The sequence below is a fragment of the Notamacropus eugenii genome, chromosome 2 (assembly GCF_028372415.1).
Source record: "Notamacropus eugenii isolate mMacEug1 chromosome 2, mMacEug1.pri_v2, whole genome shotgun sequence".
In the NCBI taxonomy this organism is placed as follows: domain Eukaryota; kingdom Metazoa; phylum Chordata; class Mammalia; order Diprotodontia; family Macropodidae; genus Notamacropus; species Notamacropus eugenii.
Window position 1 is genome coordinate 355278531 of NC_092873.1, and position 19148 is coordinate 355297678.

The 19148-nt window shown below is 40.1% G+C and overlaps 1 protein-coding gene across 4 annotated transcripts in view; it reads left to right on the forward strand.

Annotated features, from left to right (window-relative positions):
- GRB7 (growth factor receptor bound protein 7) overlaps positions 1–19148 on the forward strand; it is a 34174-nt gene that overhangs the window by 7308 nt on the left and 7718 nt on the right. For all 4 annotated transcript variants that reach the window (XM_072646301.1, XM_072646302.1, XM_072646303.1 and 1 more), the window contains one exon: positions 18983–19139. In XM_072646301.1, the coding sequence (XP_072502402.1) occupies positions 18988–19139 (152 nt within the window). In that variant the 5' untranslated portion in view covers positions 18983–18987. The remainder of the gene's footprint in view (positions 1–18982; positions 19140–19148) is intronic.

Below are 19148 nucleotides of genomic sequence, written 5' to 3' on the forward strand. Positions count from 1 at the left end.
AATTCAGCCCTGGGCTGGGGTTGTAAGCCATGTTAGAAAAGAGAAAGGGAAAGGTACAAAAGATAATTGTGGTGATAAGATTGACAAAATTTGGTGATTGATTGTATGTTAGGAAGAAGGAAGAGTCAGGGATGATTTCAAATTGCAAACCTTGGATGACTGGGAAGGATTTCTTTATTAGACAAATACTGTTGGAAAAACTAGAACACAGATTGGCAAAAAATAGGCGTAAAACAACTTTTTATGTCTTTATACGAAGATAAATTCCAAGTGGAATTAAGGTTATTTTGTTCAGTCTTCTCATTTTATAAATGAGGAAACTGATGCCTCAAAAGTTTCCATACTGTTCATTTTGTTGAACTTGCTTTCCATGAAAATCCCAAGATCTTTTCTGTGCAGATTCTCTAGTTTTATCTCTTCTGTCCTATGTTTACATAACAGTAAGGCCTGCTACTAGGCCCAGGAAGTGGGGTGCTGTACAATCCCTCCCTCCTAAGGATCTCTAGTTTGCCCTATGCATGTGGAAAAAATTCAATTCTAGGGGAGTCTGACTTCCCAAAAAAAGCCTTAGGCTCTTTTTCTCTCATTCTTTGACTCTTTGTCTCTTTGTGCCCCTTAGGAAAAGTAACTTGAAGCTTAGGTTTTGGCTCCTGTGCAGGGTGTGCCCAAAGGGAGTAGTAGAAAGGCACTTGATGTACAATGTAGAACAGGTACAGGACAGCTCTTATTTCCTCTACTCAAAAGGAATGCTTAATAAACAAAAGGCCTCAAAGTAGGAATTGATAGGAAAAAAAAAAAGAAAGTGAAACAAGCTGCCACAGTAACATAGTTACTGTTATGTTCTCCTGGGAGGTTGATACTTAAAACATTAAGACATGGTGCAGTTTGTGGAACTGTCCAATATATATTTTACAATTTCCCTTAGTTCTGCACTGACCAAATAATTTCCTTCAGGTCCATGTTCTGTGGCAAACAAGACCTGCCCTAGGGGGTCATCCTCTCCTTTAAGGAGCAGTATAGTGAAAGCTTGTGACATGTTCTATAGTGTAGCTAGAACTATTTGAGGAACCTCTACTTAATCTTGAGAACTCACAGAGTTATCTCCATGTCCATCTCAGGGTATTTGGGGGAGGGATCACAAAGCAAAAATGGTAGCCAGGGCATGAAGACCTAGTTTCTAGTTGTCACAAGGGAACAGTCACCATGCTCCCCCTCCCCTCCTCTCCTTCTCAGCCATCCTTCATAGGAAGTCCCAGGGTTACATGATGTCACCTGGAAAATTGAAGGAAGAGGGTAGAGCCACTCCCTTTTTAAGATCTACCAAGTAGGCTGTTGGCCAGTCTTTTGGTCTTAGTGGCTTTGCTTCCTGGTTTAGCTTTCTCTCATCAACTCTGTGGGATAGGAAACTCAGGAACCTCCTAGGGTTTATTATAGCAGTTCACAGCAACGAGTCTTTCAGTTCTAAGCCACACTTATCCCTGTAAGTTGCCTGGGGAACAAACACAAGTACACCCTCCGTGGGACAGCCAGCCCCATTAGGCCCAGCCCTGCCCCATAGGGTTCAGTGCCTACTATGTTTAGGCATTTGATTAAAAAAAAACAAACCACAACAACCCTCAAGTATAGGATTTTACATTTTTCCTATTTGATTTGATTTTCATTAGCTATGACCCACTGTTCAACCCTGTCAATATGGAAGATCATTCTGGGAACTGACTCTATTGTCCATCATGTTGGACTTTCTAGCTTTGTCCTTAAGTTTAGCAACCATTCCACTTATACCTTCATCCAACTCAGGGATTAAAAATGTTGAACAGCCCAGGGCATTCTGTCTCCCTCTAGGTGGACTTCTATCCATTCTTTGAGGCATCTAGATGTCAAAATAGATAGAGCTCTGGTGCCAGAGTCAGGAAGACTTGAGTTCAAATATAGTCTCAGACACTATCTATGTGACCTTGGGTAAGTCACTTTACCTTGGGCTTCTCAGTTTTCCCCTAAAATGAGGATAATAATAGCTCCTACTTCCTAGGATTATTGTAAAAATCAAATGAGATAATATTTGTAATTTTGTTGTTATCCAGTTGTTTCAATCATTCTAACTCTTCATGATCTCATTTGGGGTCTTCTTTGCAAAGATACTCGAGTGGTTTGCTATTTCTTTCTCTAGTTCATTTTATAGATGAGGAACTGAGGCAAACAAGGTTGAATGACTTGTACAAGGTCACGCAGCTAAAATGTGTCTGAGGCTAGATTTGAACTCAGGAAGATGAGTCTCCCTGACTCCAAGTGCAGTGCTCTATCCACTTTGGCCACCTAATATTTATAAAGCATTTAGTAAAGTGCTTGACACGTAATAGGGCTTAATAAATGTTTATTCCCTTCTCTTCTCATCTGGTCATTTATCCAGTTTCAAATTCACTGAATTGTTCTATTATCTAAATCAATAAGAATTTATCTAGCTCTTACTAGGTGTTAGGTACAGTGCTAAGCTCTGGAGATAAAAATAGAATCAAAAAGAGAATCCCTATCTCCTTATCTAGAGTTTATTATCTAGTCTTCTTTCAATTTTATCCTTAAGGATAGTGGGAGAAACTATTTAGTGCATTAATTATCCATCTCAGGCATTCAATCTATGTACCAGGTAACCTTGAATGAAGTTAGTTGGGTGTGGCCTGTTTTTGATGAACTCATGCTGGTTCTTCATAATAACAGTTCCTCCCTTACCAGGGTTGTTGTGAGGATCAAAGGAGATCATAGTTGCAAAGTGCTTAGCACAGGCCCTGCACATAATAAGCATTATAATAAATGTTAGCTATTAAAATTATCATTAGTGACCACTGCTTCCTTTTCGAAGAACTCACAAACCGTAATAGATTCAAGAGTTTCCCCAGGAACTTATGCTGAACTAACCTCTGCCTCCATTGTTGTGAAGAAACCACTTTTTTCCATTAAAAAAAAATATCGAATTAACCTATCTTCATGCAGCTTTTCTGTTTTCAACTTTTTCTTTTAAAAAATATTAAATCTATTGGCATATTTTGTTTTAGTAGGACAAACCTCTCAAAGTCTATCCGTTGTTAGCACCAAGGAAGCGTATGCCATTTAATTTGATAGCTTGGGTCCAATAACAATGGATAGAGTTTTGTTGCCTCTGTGTAGAAATAAGGACCAAATCTGTGATTTATTTCATTGATTAGAGGAAATTCCCTCTACCAATGCAGGTTCAGCACCTTATCTTAAAATTTATAGTCTTAGAAAGTTGCTTAGATCACTGAGAGAGGTAAACTCCAGGCTCATATAGCTAACATGGGTCAGAGATAGGGCTTGACCCCAAGTCTTTGTGGCTTTGAGGCCATTTCCACAATACCACAATGCCTCTGACTGGTTCAGTATGTTTCCCTAAGCGTGGGTAACTTCTATCGGTGTGTGGCCAATGTTCTTACTTCTTAAAAGGATAAGTTGCTTTTCAGCCATCCAACATGGAGGCGTATGATGCCCCTATAGGTCCAGAACTACATGAACGCTACACAGCATCTACATGTTAACTTTATGCACATCGTTGCAGTCATTGTCTCTATGGTTTTTTTATTCTCCTTACTTCATTCTATATCACTTCATGTCAATCTTCCTATAGTTCTTTGAATTCCTTATATTCATTATTTCATGTTCCTCATTATAGTGCCTTCCCTCTGTTATTTTATCTTTATCATGTATGTTGCTTGCTTGTATATTGTCTCCCCATGAGATTGTGAACTCCACAAGGGCGGGGACTGTCCTTTGCCTCTTTGTATCCTCAGCATTTAGCAAAGAACCTGGCACATAGTGTTGTTGTTTTTGAGTCATTTCAGTCATGTCAGACTCTGCTTGACCCCATTTTGGGTTTTCTTGGCAAAGATACTGGAGTGGTTTGCCATTTCCTTCTCTGGTTCATTTTACAGATGAGGAACTGAGGCAAACAGAGTTAAGTGACTTGTCCAGGGTCACACAGTTAGTAAATGTCTGAGGCCAGATTTGAACTCAGGTCCTCCTGACTCCAGGACTGGCACATAGTAGGTGCTTAATAAATGTTGATTGATTGATTGATTATCATTCCTTATGACCCAGTAATGTTCTCTTACATTCCTATGCCACATTTGTTTTTGTTGTTCATCTGTTGCATTTTTATCATTTCCAGATTTTCATAGTCACAAATAAGGCTTCTATGAATGTTCTTCACACATATGTGTCTTTTCTTGTTATCAGTAACTTCCCTGGGATATAGCCCCAGTAGTAGAATCTCTGGGTCAAAGGATATAAAGAATTTAGTAACATTGCTTGTGTAATTCTAAGTCATTTTCCAATTGAATCAATTTGCAACTCTTACCAGTAGTGAATTAATGTTCCTGAGTTCTCCCATCTTTTAGAATTGCTGCTACCTTAAAGGGTTTGAGATGTTACCTCAGGGGTTTAATTATTTATTTTCTGATTCATAATAATCTAAACATTTTTTCAGATGTCTTCTTTCTAATAATATGTTCCTATATCTTTTGACCAGTTATCTCTTGGCTCTTAATATCACAAATTTGTGTTTATTCCCTATCTAAATTGGTTGTCAGACTTTAAAAAATCAGTATTCAATGCAAATTTGTTTCTAGTCCACATATTTTCTTGTGAGAAATGCATTGCTTTTATTTGTGTAAACACATTTTCATTTTACATAATTGAGATTTTCTGTTATGTCTTCCTTGATCTTTTCCATTTATTTGGTTACAAATTTTTTTCCTATCTATACTTGCAAATGATAAAATGTCACATTCTTCTTTTTTAATGATGCGATTAAAAAAAATTTAGATCATTTATCCATTTTCCCTGGTAATCTCTGTCAATGAAAGCATGTCTTTCCCCATAGTTTGTGTTTTGGGGTTTATGGAACAATTGTCTTTTGTGTGCTTTTGTTTCTTCTCATTCTTCTCATATTCAGTCTATTCTTCTCATCTACCTTTTTATTTTTCATCCAGGGCCAGATAATACTGATAATTACTGCTTTGTAGTATACTTTGAAATCTGGGAGTACCAGGTCCTCCTCCTTCCTACTGATTTTCATTATGTCCCTTGATATTCCTGATCTTTTATTATAGGAATTATTTTGTTATTCTGCTTAGTTTCGTACAGAATCTCCTAATTCATTGTCTTATCTTTCTGTTTTTTGTTCATATAAATACACAGGGACATACATTTTCCTCTGAGAACTATTTAAGCTTCCTCCCACAAATTTTAGCGTATTGTTCTATTGTAATAATTTTCTCTAATATAATTATTGTTTCCATGATTTTTCTTTGGCATACTAATTATTGAAGATCATATTATTTAATTCCCCTTTAGGCTTCGGTCCTTTGTTCATAGTTCTCTTTTTAATTAGAGTTGTTATTATGTTATGATCTGTAAAGAATACATTGAATATTTCTCCCTTTATACATTTATCTGAGTTCCTTATACACTAGCGCATGATCAGTTTCTATAAAGGTGCTATGATGCATAAAAATTGTGTATTGCTTAATAGTGCCATTCAATAATCACTGAAGATATTTAATGAGTAAGTTTTATTTTTAACATGTACTCCTCAAATCCCTGTTTTTAAAATTTTTATGTTAGATTTTGTCCAAATTTGAAATAGATCCATTGAAATCATGCACAATATCATCTTATCAAAGGTTTAAAATTCAGTTAACTTTTCTTTAAAGCGCTATTGTTCAGCTGTTTTCAGCTGCGTCCAACGCTTTGTGAGCCCATCTGGGGTTTTCTTGGCAAAGATAGCGGAATGGTTTGCCATTTCCTTCTCCAACTCAGTTGACAGATGAGGAACTGAGGCAAATAAGGTTAAGTGACTTGCCCAGGATAACACAGCTAATAAGTATCTGAGACCAAATTTGAACTCAGGTCTTCCTGACTCTGGGCCCAATGTTCTATCCACTGTACCACCTGGCTGTCCTTTTTTTAAAGTACTGAGCTGCTATACTACTTGGTGCATATATATTTAATATTAATTTCATTTCATTATCTATAGTGCCTTCAAGTATAATGTGTTTTCTCTGCTTGTGCCGCTACTGTTGTCTGAGAACATGAGTTGTGTTTTTTAATTCTCCTGAGGCAGCCTAATTTGTGCTTTAATAGTAGTGTAGGCTTAGTGTAGTTGGTGGGTATGGGGGGGGGGGGGTGGGTCTGCTGACAAATGTTTAAAAATCAGCTCCATGAGCGAAAAAAAATGGACCACACACTTTTAAGTTTCATCTGCATTATTAGCATTTTTGCCATCACTTTCTTTAATCTAGACAATAAAAAACCCAATATTATACCAATCCTTGATTTGTACTTTACTGTTTTCTAAGGTATAAACAGTGCTCACAGTGAAGACTTAGCAATTGGTGAGAGCTGGTAGGAGCTGATCCAGATCAGCATAGCTCTGTGGGCATCCCAGGTGACACTACAGGTGCTGCAGTAACTGTAGTAAGCTCACACCAGGTTCTTACCCTCCCTTTTGTAAGCCTTCAGAAAGACTCTCATTTTACCCTTAACCAATAAAGGAATGTAGTTTAAAGTTTTGCCCACCAGGTGGCATGGCATTGCTCTGGCCACCAGCCCAGTGGACCCCTCTGGCAGGTGTTAAAAGTTTCCCTCTATCTGCTGGTGCAAACAGCCCAACCCCCACTAAGCTTTCACCTTTGACTCTTATTAGATGTATAACTACGGGCATAATGTCCCTGAGACTGAGTTTACTCCTCTCTACAATTTGCTAGTAAGAACTATGTTTATGTAGAGTAAATTATGAATGTAGAAGAGACAGGTGGCATTGCTATTGAAAAGAGTTCTCAAAAGACTGATGGCCTTGGAGTTCAAGTACCGCCTCCCTCATATACTGGCTGTGGGACTCTGGGCAATTCACTTTAACTCTCTATGGTCCTGAGCAGGTGAATATTTTGCATCAATAGAGGGAATTTTCTCACTGGAAGTCCCCTACACAATTATAATTATCTGATAAGAATACTGTAAAAGGTCAAATGTGCTAATGCATGGGGTGTGTGTGTGTGTGTGTGTTTAAATGTGTGTAGCTAAAACATTTATTATATACCTACTATGTGCCAGTCAGTGTGCTCTGGGAATACAAAAACAAGGAAGCAAGACAGTATCTGCTCTCAAGAAGCTTACGTGATGAAAGAGAATTCTTTTTAAAAAATGTATTGTATTTTTAAAAATTACATGTAAAGACAATTTTCAACATTCTTTTTTGAAAGACTTTTGAGTCCCCAATTTTTCTCCCTCCTTTACTCTTCTCTCCCCTCCCCCAAGACGGCAAGCAATCTTATGGGGAATATTCATGTGTGATCATATAAAACACATTTCTACATAAGTCATGTTGTGAAAGAAGAAACAACAATAGGGAAAAAAGCACACAAAAAAATAAAAATAGTATGCTTCAATCTGCATTCAGATTCCATCAGTTGTTTCTCCAGATGTGGATAACAGTTTCCATCATGAGTCTTTTGGAATTGTCTTGGGTTGTTGTATTGCTTGGAAGAGCTAAGTCAGTCATAGCTGATCATCTCACAATGTTACTGTTACTGTGTCCAGTGTTCTCCTGGTTCTGCTGACTTCACTCAGCATCAGTTCATGGAAGTCTGATGAAATTTAATTCTTGAAGGTGAACTGAAATGGGGAGAGGAATATGCACCCTAGTTTGAGGCAGTGGACATTATATGGCATCCAACCCAAGCCCACTATGCTAGTGCTCCTGGGCCATCTTCATGACTTGCCACTACCTGTATCCCCTCCCTCCTACTCCTTTCCACCTCTTGCTCTGAAAATAGTAATTCAAATCAACACTACCATTCTTAAAATGAACATGGCAGTCAATTGCCCCATGACTTCATTTACTATCCCTCCCTGAGCATTATACTCCTACCTGGCCATCAATCTGCTGTGTATATGCCTTTCTCTATTAGAAGGTAAACTCCTTGAGGAAGGAACCAGCTTGTTTTGTTGTATTTGTATCCCCAGTTCAGCATCTGGTAAGTAGTAAGTGCTTAATAAATGTTTTTTCATTCAAAGAACAGGGCAAAGAACTTGACCTGGGTTCTATGTGAATATAAGATGGTACTCTTCCAGATTATAGGAATAAGACAGTTTCTACTTTTAGCATTCCCATCCCCCTCTTGTCTGGGAAATTGTCTGGTTCAGTTTCAACTCTCTGTATTCATGACTCACAGGAAAGAAACTTTCCCGTGACCACATGTTTATTAAACAGTAAGCTAAAAATTAAAAAGAAATTATCACAAATTTCACTCCAATCCTCTCTAAACCTCTTCCTGATTACCTTCCCACTTCTTTGAGGTGGCCAGGGAACAGTCTTACACCTATTCCTGAAGGTCATGGACTGCTTTATGACTGAGTTTCTGAGATCTCTCACTGGGGATACAGTTATAAACATGGGAAAATAAGGAGAAATGCTTAGTACGTGGCAGACATCTAATAAAGCTTGTTGACTTGAAGTATGGGGAGGAGTGTTAGGGTTTGGAGGGATTCCCTGACTTTTCACCAATGGCTCTCAGTTTGGATTAGACTTGACTCCACTCAAGTTGGATGCCGATTGGCTGCTCTGCCTCCCAGTCTGATCCATCCCTTCTGCTGCCTTTGATCCCACAGAGAAGGGCACCATCCCAGTGATGGGGTTCAGACTCTGGGAGCCTCCTTGAGCTCCCCTTGAATCTTCCCACTTAATCTGGCCTTTCTTACTCAAATCTAATCTTCCCATTTGTTCCAGCAGTCTCAGGAAACCTATGGGCTTTTCATTATTATTCTACTCAGGTCTCTGTTGCACCCCCCCCCCCCCCCCCTTGATCCCATCAAAACTCCATTCCCCAGGCTACCGACCACTCCCATCAAGATCTGTATCCATTCCCATACTGCCCCTATCAAGATCTCTGGATTGCTCCACCTGCTTCCCACCTAGGCTCCCCCTATGGTTCCCTGACCGGGAAAAGCTGCTAATCACAAGTATAAATGAGGAGGTTGAGGGGTGGTGGTGGACCCCAAGATACCGACAGTCCGGGTCGTGCTTGAATGAATTCGACTCAAGACTTCTTAAAGCCAAACAAAACAAAGTTTATTAAAGATTTGCCAAATTGGGTTGCCTCTTAAGGAACCTAAGCATTTGTGATGCTTGTATTCACAGGCGGGCCAGATAGAATCCCAGCTAGACAGTATGAGCTGGATTGCATCTGAGCACCTTCATGGAGGCAAGATGGAACTTAAATACAGAAAAAGAGTGTAGGAGGGATGGGGGGGGGGGGGGGCGGTGATCTGGTAATCCAGGGTGATGGGAGGAGGGGTTTAGGAAGGGTCTTGAGGAAAAGTCCAAGGAGGGAATCCAAGGAGGGTCAAAGGCTGGAAACAGCTGGAGGCTATCTGGGGAAGGGGGAAGACTAGGGGGCGCCTAGGTGGGAAGCAGGTGGGTCAATCCAGAGATCTTGATAGGGGCAGTATGGGAATGGATACAGGATCTTGATGGGAGTGGTGGGTAGCCTGGGGAATGGCATTTTGATGGGATCAAGGGTGGGGGGGGTGCAACAGAGACCTGAGTAGAACGATAATGAAAAACCCATGGGCTTCCTGAGACTGCTGGAACAAATGGGAAGATTAGATTTGAGTAAAAAAGGCCAGATTAAGTGGGAAGATTCAAGGGGAGCTCAAGGAGGCTCCCAGAATCTGAATCCCATCACCAGTAGCCAGGCGAAACCTCCTGGCCACTGATAACATGGGTTTTTAATCTGGGGTCCAATTGATTTCAGGGAGTCTGAGAACTTGAACTGGAAAAGAATTATATCTTTACTTTTACCTACCAACCGCTAACTGAAAGTCAGTTATTTAAAAAACATTATTCTGCAAAGAGGTCCATAGACTTCATCAGACTGCCAAAAAAAAAAAGGCCATGACACAAAGGGTTAAGAAGCCCACATCTGAGATTTTCCTGCCCTTATCTCCAAAAGGTTGCTAGATTTTTCTCAGTCTTTGGCTGCTGTGCTGGCAAGGGTCTATCCCACAGTCCCAATACTTCAGCGTCATTTGCTATTCACCTACTTGGTATGCAGTTGCCCAGACACCACCTGTCATCAGCCAAACATCCCCCCTAATCAATCAGGAAACATTTATTAAGCCCTTATTGTATGCCAGGTACTGCTGTAGGTGCTCATGATTCAAATACAAAGAATGACCCATACTCCTCAAACGGTGAAGAGGTCTAGCTCAAATCCCCCAGGCAACAGGAGGAAAAGATATACTAATCTGGTACGCCATGTACTGCCTTGTCATTGCTCTGTCGGCTTGACTGGCCTCCTGTCTCAGAGTAACTTCTCATTGTCTGAGGGTTCTATAAGGAGGTAGGGGAGTGGGAGTGAGGAACTAGTCTGTTCCTCCCTGATGGAGAAAAAGAAAATATGGCAATAACGAAAAATGCTCCACCAGAAGGCTGGTGCTTTGGGTTCTAGAGCAGACATGATAGTCTAGAACTGACAAAGGGACCTTCTCTGGACAAGGTACCCGTGGCATAGGTACAAGATGTACTACCTCAAGTTTTCATTTTAGCTTTTGGTTTTGAGTGTGTTTCTTGTATAGAATACTGGGCTTTATTTTCTCTCATTCTGCCACCTGTCTCTGTTTTATAGATGGTTTCTTCCCTTACCTCTGTGTAAAACTTTTACTGACATAGCTTTTTAAAACAAAACAAAACAAAACCAAACCTCATGAGATTCCCTCCTCTTCCCCTTGTGCTTTAATGACCTTTACCCGTCATTCCTTGGTAATAACAAAAAATGCCAAATTCCCCTCCTCCTTTTTTCTCTTAGGTATCTTTGCCCTAGCAAGCCCAGAGCTTGAGTTTCTTTATTTCTTCAATGAGTCTTAGGCAAAGTGGGACTCCCAGAGGAACAACAGTTTGTGCTCCAGTTTTCAGGATGTAAGCACTGAATCTTTATCCACCCCTTTTAGGTGTTCAAACTTGTTTACCTTTCTTTAGTTTCTTTTGTTTGCTTTGCTTATGTTTCAAAACTCCTGCCCAGCCTTGGTTTTCTCAACGCGAATGCTGAATCGTTAAAAGTCATCAATTCTGTTAAGTTTCTTTTTTTTTCTATAGGATTAATTTCAGCTTCACAGAATATATTATTCTTGGATGCCAGCCATTTTGTCTTGCTTGCTTTTTGGTGTTTTGTAATTGCCCTGTTGATGAGAATTCTTGTGCTATCCTCACTAGAGGCAAGTGATTTTCACACACACACACAGACACACACAGACACACAGACACAGACACACACAGACACAGACACACAGACACACACAGACACAGACACACAGACACACACACAGACACACACACAGACACAGACACACACACACAGACAGACACAGACAGACACAGACACAGACACACAGACACACACAGATACACACACAGACACAGACACACACAGACACAGACACACAAACACACACACACACACAGACACAGACACACACAGACACACACAGACACAGACACACAGACACAGACACAGACAGACACAGACACAGACACAGACACACACACAGACACCCAGACACAGACACACACAGACACAGACACACAGACAGACAGACACGCACATATACACACACGCACATACACACACAGAGACACACAGACACAGACACACAGACGCAGACACACACAGACGCAGACACACACACAGACACTTACACAGACACACACACAGACACACAGACACACATAGACACACACACATACACACACACATACACACACATACACACACGCACATACACACAGACACACAGACACAGACACAAACACAGACACAGACACACACAGACACAGACACACACAGATACAGACACACACAGACACAGACACACACACAGACAGACACACACACATACACACAGACACACAGACACACACAGACAGACACACACACATATACACACACACGCACATACACACACAGACACACACAGACACACACACACGCACACACCCCTTCTCCTCTCCCCTCACCCACTTGCAGCATTTTCTCTCTGACCCAGGAGTTCTACAACTTCATGATCACGATTCTCAGTGAGTTACATTTGGAATTCCTTTCTTGTCTTCATCTGTGTATTTTTGTTGTTGTTGTTAATAGTCCAATGATATGAATTTACACAGTGTTCATGTCAAAAATGCATGTCTGTCTCTTTCAGCCCCTCAAATCCATTACCTCCTTCTTAGGAGATATGTAATGTGCTTCATCCAAGTTCCTCTAGAGACGTGATTGATCATTGCCCTGATTGGCATTCTTAAGTTTTTCAAAGTTTTTCTTTTCTTTGCAGTGTTGTTACCCTGTTATAAAGTGATCTCCTGGTTCTACTCACCTCACTCAACCATCAGGTCATACATTCCAGGGTTCTCTGAAATCATTTCTTTCACTGTTTCTTACAACACAATAATATTTCAGAACATTTATATAACACAATTTGTTCAGTCATTTGACCTGTGGATTCTATTGATCCATACTTTGTCCTCTGGTTCCAATACTTGCAGGCAATTTTCTTTAATTTCTTCTTGAAATATCTTAATCAGGTGTCTTTTTTGGTTTTATATTCTTCTGGAAGGTCAACGATTCTTAGATTAGTTGTTTCTCAACTTGTTTTTCAGTTACTAGCTTTTTTGTTTGTGATAAATTATTACTTCTTCCATGTATCTTGTCTTTTGTCTTTGATTCATCAAATTTACACCTCATCCCCATCCTTCTCCCCCTGTAACCTGCCCCTCTCCCCACTGCTTCAGATCTCTCTTCTTCCACTGTGCCTTCTGGAGTTCTCACTCCATGATTAACAAGCTTCCTGCCTTTTCAAAATTCCTCCTTCCATATTTTAGGACTCACTGACACCTGATTCGATTCAGATGACACAGCATTCCTGGCTATCCTTTCCAGTCCTCATGTTGTTTTTCATACCCTCTGACTCATTGGTACTGGTAGGAGGGGCAGAATATTCCTTCTTCCTCATTGCCAAGTTCAAGTATATGACCTGTGTGTATTGAGGTAGAAAGTAGTAGTAGGTCATGGAGGTTGAGTAGACTGACACTTCCAGACTCTCCCTTTATCACTCTGAAGCCTCTCTTTTGAGGTTCACACTATCCAAATTCATCCAGGACTCAAATCCTTGTACTTCCTAGCTCCCAGAACATCTTCCCTCCTTTCTCAATGAGTTCAGTGCCTGACTCAATATTCTCCCCTTCCATCCTAATTCCTACCTCTGTACTTCTGTTGTTATTGTTTAATTGTTTCAGTCATGTCTGACTCTCCCTCTCGGTGACCTCATTTTGGGGTTTTCTTGGCAAAGGTATTGAAGTGGTTTTTCATTTCCTTCTCTAGCTCATTTTACAAATGAGGAAACTGAGGCCAACAGGGTCATGTGACTTGCCTAAAGTGGAACAGTTAGTTCCTTCTCATCATGCCTTACCACTCCTAACACAGTCTTCAATCTCATTGTGATCTCCAGTCCTTCCTTCAGCACTTAATCAGACCATCCATCACTCCTATTCTGGCTACGGTTTCCTCTCTTCACAGTCTTGATCCTTTGCTGAACCAGTTCAACTCTACCCCATCCTTTATTCTCAAATCCCTAAGCTCTTTACCTATTGAAAATTATTTCTTACCAAATCCCAGCCATGAATTACTCCCACATCTGCTTCTTTCATTCCTACTCATATGCAGCAAAATAGATGTGGAGGAAGTCTTGCAACCAACCTGACTGTGTCCACTACAGGTTTACGTTATCTAATCTCAGTGGGTCCTCACTGCAGCAAGGCAATCTTTTCTAATCCTCCATTATCAGTTCTCTTTCACATTCATAATAGCACCGTTCCCAGACTCAGGTAGGTGGCTGAGTAAGTGTCTGAGGTCAAATCTGAATTCAGATCCTCTTCAATTCCAGGGCTGCTGCTGTATCCAAGGTGTCACCTAGCTGCCTCCTAACATCCTTCTAATTGGTCTTCCTGCCTCTAAGCTCTTCCCACTCCAATCCATCTGGTTGTACAAATACCAATGATTTTTACTGAAATGCAAGTCCGACCATGTCAACACTCACCCCATTAAAATCCAGAAGCTTTCCCAAACTTAGAATTAAACATATACTTCTCTGATTAGCATTTAAAGTTCTTTATCACCTGGTCCCTTCTTACCTCTCCAGTCTTATTACATATTCCTTCCCTCCCTATTCTGTGGTCCTTTCATACTAGCTTATTTGCTGTTCCTTATACATGACAATGTTTCCCATCTCCACACCTTTGTACTGACTGCCTCCCATGTATAGAGTGCAGTCCCCCTCTCATCTCTGAATGTTAGAATCTCTGGCTTCCTTCTAGACTTCTCAAATACCAACTTCTTTCCTGAGGCCTTTTCCAGTCTCCCAGAGCTGTTCCTGCCTTCCCCACTAAGATTATCTTCCATCTATTCCGACATATCTTAGATATTTATCCTCTCTTGCATAACTCACTTGTATATATTTTTTTTTGTATGTTATCTCTTGCCATTAGAATATAAGGTTCTTGAGGGCAGGGATTGGTTTTGTTTGTTCTTTGTTTTCTAAGCCCTTAGCATAGTCTTTGGCATACAGTAAATACTTAATAAATGTCACCCCCCACATTTCTCAAATTCTTCATTGTTGTTCCTTGCTTGTGCAAAAAGACTCTGCTATATTTACATAATACAGTTTTCTCTGCCATCCCTTGGTCTACCGGCATTTGTCTTGTTTCTACTATTTTGCTACCACAAAGAATATTGCTGTGAATATTTTGTTATACAAGGGATCTTTTTTTTTGTTTTTCCCACCATTGACCTCTGTGCCAAAGGCAATATAAAACACATTTGTGGACACGGCCAGTGTAAGAATTTGTGTTGCTTGACTATGTATATTTGTTACAAAGGTTTGTTTTCAGTTTTTTCAATTGGGGGGGATGGACTGGGAGAGTGAGGGAAAGAAAGAAATAGAGAGAAAGAGAATAAATGCCGCTAGATAAATGCAGATAAAAGCTAGGAAGACCTGAATTCAAAAGTGGCCTCAGATACTTAACTAGCTGTGTGACCCTGGCCAAGACACTTAACTTCTGTCTGCCTCAGTTTCCTCACCTGTAAAATGGGGATCATAATTGCACCTACCTCCAAGGGTGGTTACAAATGAAATAACATTTGTAAAGCATTTTGTAAGCCTTAGAGTACCATGTAGATGTTAGCTATTTTTATTTTAATTGAAAAAATTAAAGTTTTTTTTGTCCAGTCAGAAACAAGGAACTTGTATTTTAATAGCGGATTACAATAAACAGACAGATAAATAAATATGACACGTATAAAGCAAGGTTGCTGATATGGGGATTAGGAGGAAGGTAAAATGTTCTAGTTGTACCCGGAGAGTCTTCCTGTAAGAGGCTGCGCTTGAGTTGAGCTTTGAAGGAAGTTAGGGATTCTTCTGGGCACTGAGCAGAATCTGTACAAAGACCCAGCAAGAAGATGACTTCAGCACATGCTGAACAGTAACGGGATTCTCCTGTGACTGTATCCAGCGTTCCTGTGAACCCCCAGACCAAACCCCCTTTCTCTGAACATCATCTCCATAATTGTTGTCTCTCCCTATTAGAATGTAAATACTTTGAGGTCAGGGACAGGGACCATCTTTAATTTTTATTTGTACAAAAATAAAACTATTTTTTAAGGCTATTATGACTTGCATAATTCCAATCTGTTTTCCAGAAGGTTTGGGCCATATCTTAGTGTGCCTCTTTCCCCATAACCCCTGTAATACTGGCAGTTGCTCTCATTTATCATCTTTGCCAACCTGATGGGCTTGCCTTAAATGCTAAGTTGTTTTAATGTGCCTTTCTCTTATCTTTAGTGATCTGGAGATTTCTTTTTTTGGTAGTTGGTCGTTTGCAGGTTTTTTTCTTTTTTAAGAGCATTAAGACTATGTCTCTATTATATATCTTGAATATCGACTTTTATCAGAGATACTTGATGTGAACATTTTGTTTTTCCCAATTGACAGTTTCTCTTAATCTTCTAATTTTGGGCCCCCCTAGTATTTCTTCATCATCTTGAGTTCTCCTTTGCTCCTTCATTTCATCAGACCTTCTGTTGCTTTTTTTTTTTTTTTTGGTCTGGACTTCCTAGCGAAACTTTCTTCCTTTTCACCACCCAATTATTGTCTGTTTGTTGTTGAGTCATTTCAGTCGTGCCTGCCTCTCCGTGACCCCATTTGGGGTTTTAATTGGCAAAGACACTGGAGTGGTTTGCCATTTCCTACTCCAGCTCATTTTATAGATGAGAAAACCAAGGCAAACAGGGTTAAGTGACCTGCCCAGGGTCACACAGCTAATAAGTGTCAGAGGCTGGATTTGAACTCAGGAAGATGAGTCTTCCTGACTCCAGGATGAGTCTTGCTGACTCCAGGTGTGGGGTCTGTGTGCTATGGCATCACCTCGTTGCCCCTGTTTTCTGTTTACTCAAGTCTATTTCTAGCACGTCAGCATCAGGGAAGTTGGACTCCTGTAGAGCTTCTCATTCCTCTTGTCTTGTTGGAAATTCCTTTTCCCACTCTTTTTCCAAGATCTTTTCTCTCAATCTGTTTTCTCTCACTCTGTTCTCTCTTCTAATTCCTCTACTCACGCTGTTCCTCAACATTCTATTCCTACCCATTTTTGTTCCCCCCAAATTCTCTCCCAGAAATATTTTACACTCTTACCTTTTTTTCCTACCCTGTCCTCACTCCTCTGGGTGAGAGGACAATGTGTTGTAATGGATAGTGCTGGATTTGGAGACATATGGGTATAGCTGGGACAAACCAACATTTATTAAGCACTTACTATATGCCAGGTCTTGTGATGATATGGAAAGGAATGTTTTACAAACATTTTCTTATTTAATCCTCACAACAATCCTGGGAGATAGGTACAATTCTTCTTCTTTTACAGTTGCAGAAACCGAGGCAGATAAAAGTTAGGTGACTTGTTCAGAAATTATCTGAGGTTGGATTTGAACTTAGCTTTTCCTGACTCTAGCTCCCCTTCAATCAGCAACCGCAATGCCACCAGCTGCCTCTAGATGCATAGTTCACAGATCTAGAGCCAGAAAATATCTAATACAACCTTTTTATTTTTACGGATTGAAAGCTGATGTTCAGGGTCATGCAGGTCACAAGCATCAGAGGCAGAATTTGAGCCAAGGTCTATGGAGTCCATACTCTTACCATTATATCATGCTATCAGGAGTCCTTAGTTCAGTGGTGTTCCGGGAAATATTCACAGGTTCTCTGTGGGGGAAAAATATATGCAGGACATACCTCCAAACTTAATCTACATTATTACCATATTCTTCATCACTTTCTTAAGTCTACAGTTCAACAGAGCAATAAATCAAGCCCTGATTTGTATCATTTGACAATTCCTGAGGTGTAATACTCACTGCAAATTTAATAATTAGCTTTTGAGAGCCAGTTCTAGCTAGCTCCAGCACACCTAAGTTCAAATCTTCTCAAAGACTTGTAATTATAGACTAGGCACTTAGTTAACCTCCCAAAACCTCAGTTTTCTCATCTGAAATATGGGGTGGAGGGATAGTATATACTTTATACCCTCTAACTCACAGGAATGTTGTGAAGAAAGTGCTTCACAAGCCTTAAATTGGTATGTTACTGGGAGTTGTTTTTTTAAAGTTATTTTTATTTTATTAAATATTTCCTGATTACTTGTAAAAAATTTTTTTAGTAATCATTTAAGATAGTATTTTTTTTCCAATTACATATAAAGATAATTTTAAACATTCATTTAAAAAAATTTTGAGTTCCAAATTTTCTACCTGCCTTCCCTCCCCCACTGAAAAGGTAAGAATTGTAAATAGGTTTAATAATCATTTAAAAAAATTTTTATTTCCAAATTCTTTCCCTCTCCCTTATCTTTCCCCCTCTTTAAGAAGGAAAGCACTTTGATATAGATTATATATGTGAGGTCATGCCATACATATGTCCATATTAGCCAGGTTGCAAATGAAAACACAAAACAGCACAAACAAAGAAAATTTAAAAAGTATGCTTCAGTGTGCACTCAGAGTTCATTAGTTCTCTCTCTGGAGGTGGATGGCATTTTTCCATCATGGGTCCTTTGAAATTGTCTTGGATCATTATATTGCTGGGGAAACTAAAGCTTTCCCAGTTGATCATCATATAATGTTGCTGTTACTATGGATAGTTTTCTCCTGGTTCTGCTCACTTCACTTCATATCAGTTCACATAAGTCTTTCAGGTTTTTCTGAAATCATCCAGCTAATCACTTCTTATAGCATATTAGTATACTGTCACACTCATATACTATGACTTGTTGAGCCATTCCCCAATGGATGGGCATCCCCTCAATTTCCAATTCTTTGCCACCACAAAAAGAACTACTATAAATACTTTTTACAAATAGGTCCTTTTTATTCTTCTTTGATCTCTTTGGGATATAGCCCTAGAAGTGGTATTGCTGTGTTGAAGGGTATGCACAGTTTGATAGCACTTTGGCCATAGTTCAGAATTGCTCTCCAGAATGGTTGCATCAATTCACATGAGCTGTTATGTGTTAGGGTGGAACAAGGTCTGGTTCATAGAATCATAGATCTCTGAAGCTAGAAAGGAACTCCTAATTCATCTAGTCCAAGGCTTCTTAAACTTTTTCCATTCATGACCCCTTCAGCACTTCTTAAACTGTGGGGTGAGACCCCATCCAACCCTTTCATTTTATAGATGGGGAGACTAAGGCCCAGATGAAGGAATGTGCCAAAGTCCCACTAGTACTAAGTGTCAGAGGCAGGAATGAGGCCATTTCCTGTCTTTTCTTTCTACTGTACCACATTAACTCCCTCAACTCTGTTTCTCCCTTCTCTCCTAACTCCAGATGTCATGGACCTGGATCTGTCCCTGCCCCATCTCACCAACTCCTCCGATGACCCAAGCCCTGAGCCTGGGACCCCTCCTGGAACCCCCCCAGAGTCTGATACTCATCTTCCTGGGGAACTGAAGAGATCCCAGCCCCTTTCCATTCAGGCCAGCAGGTATGAGAA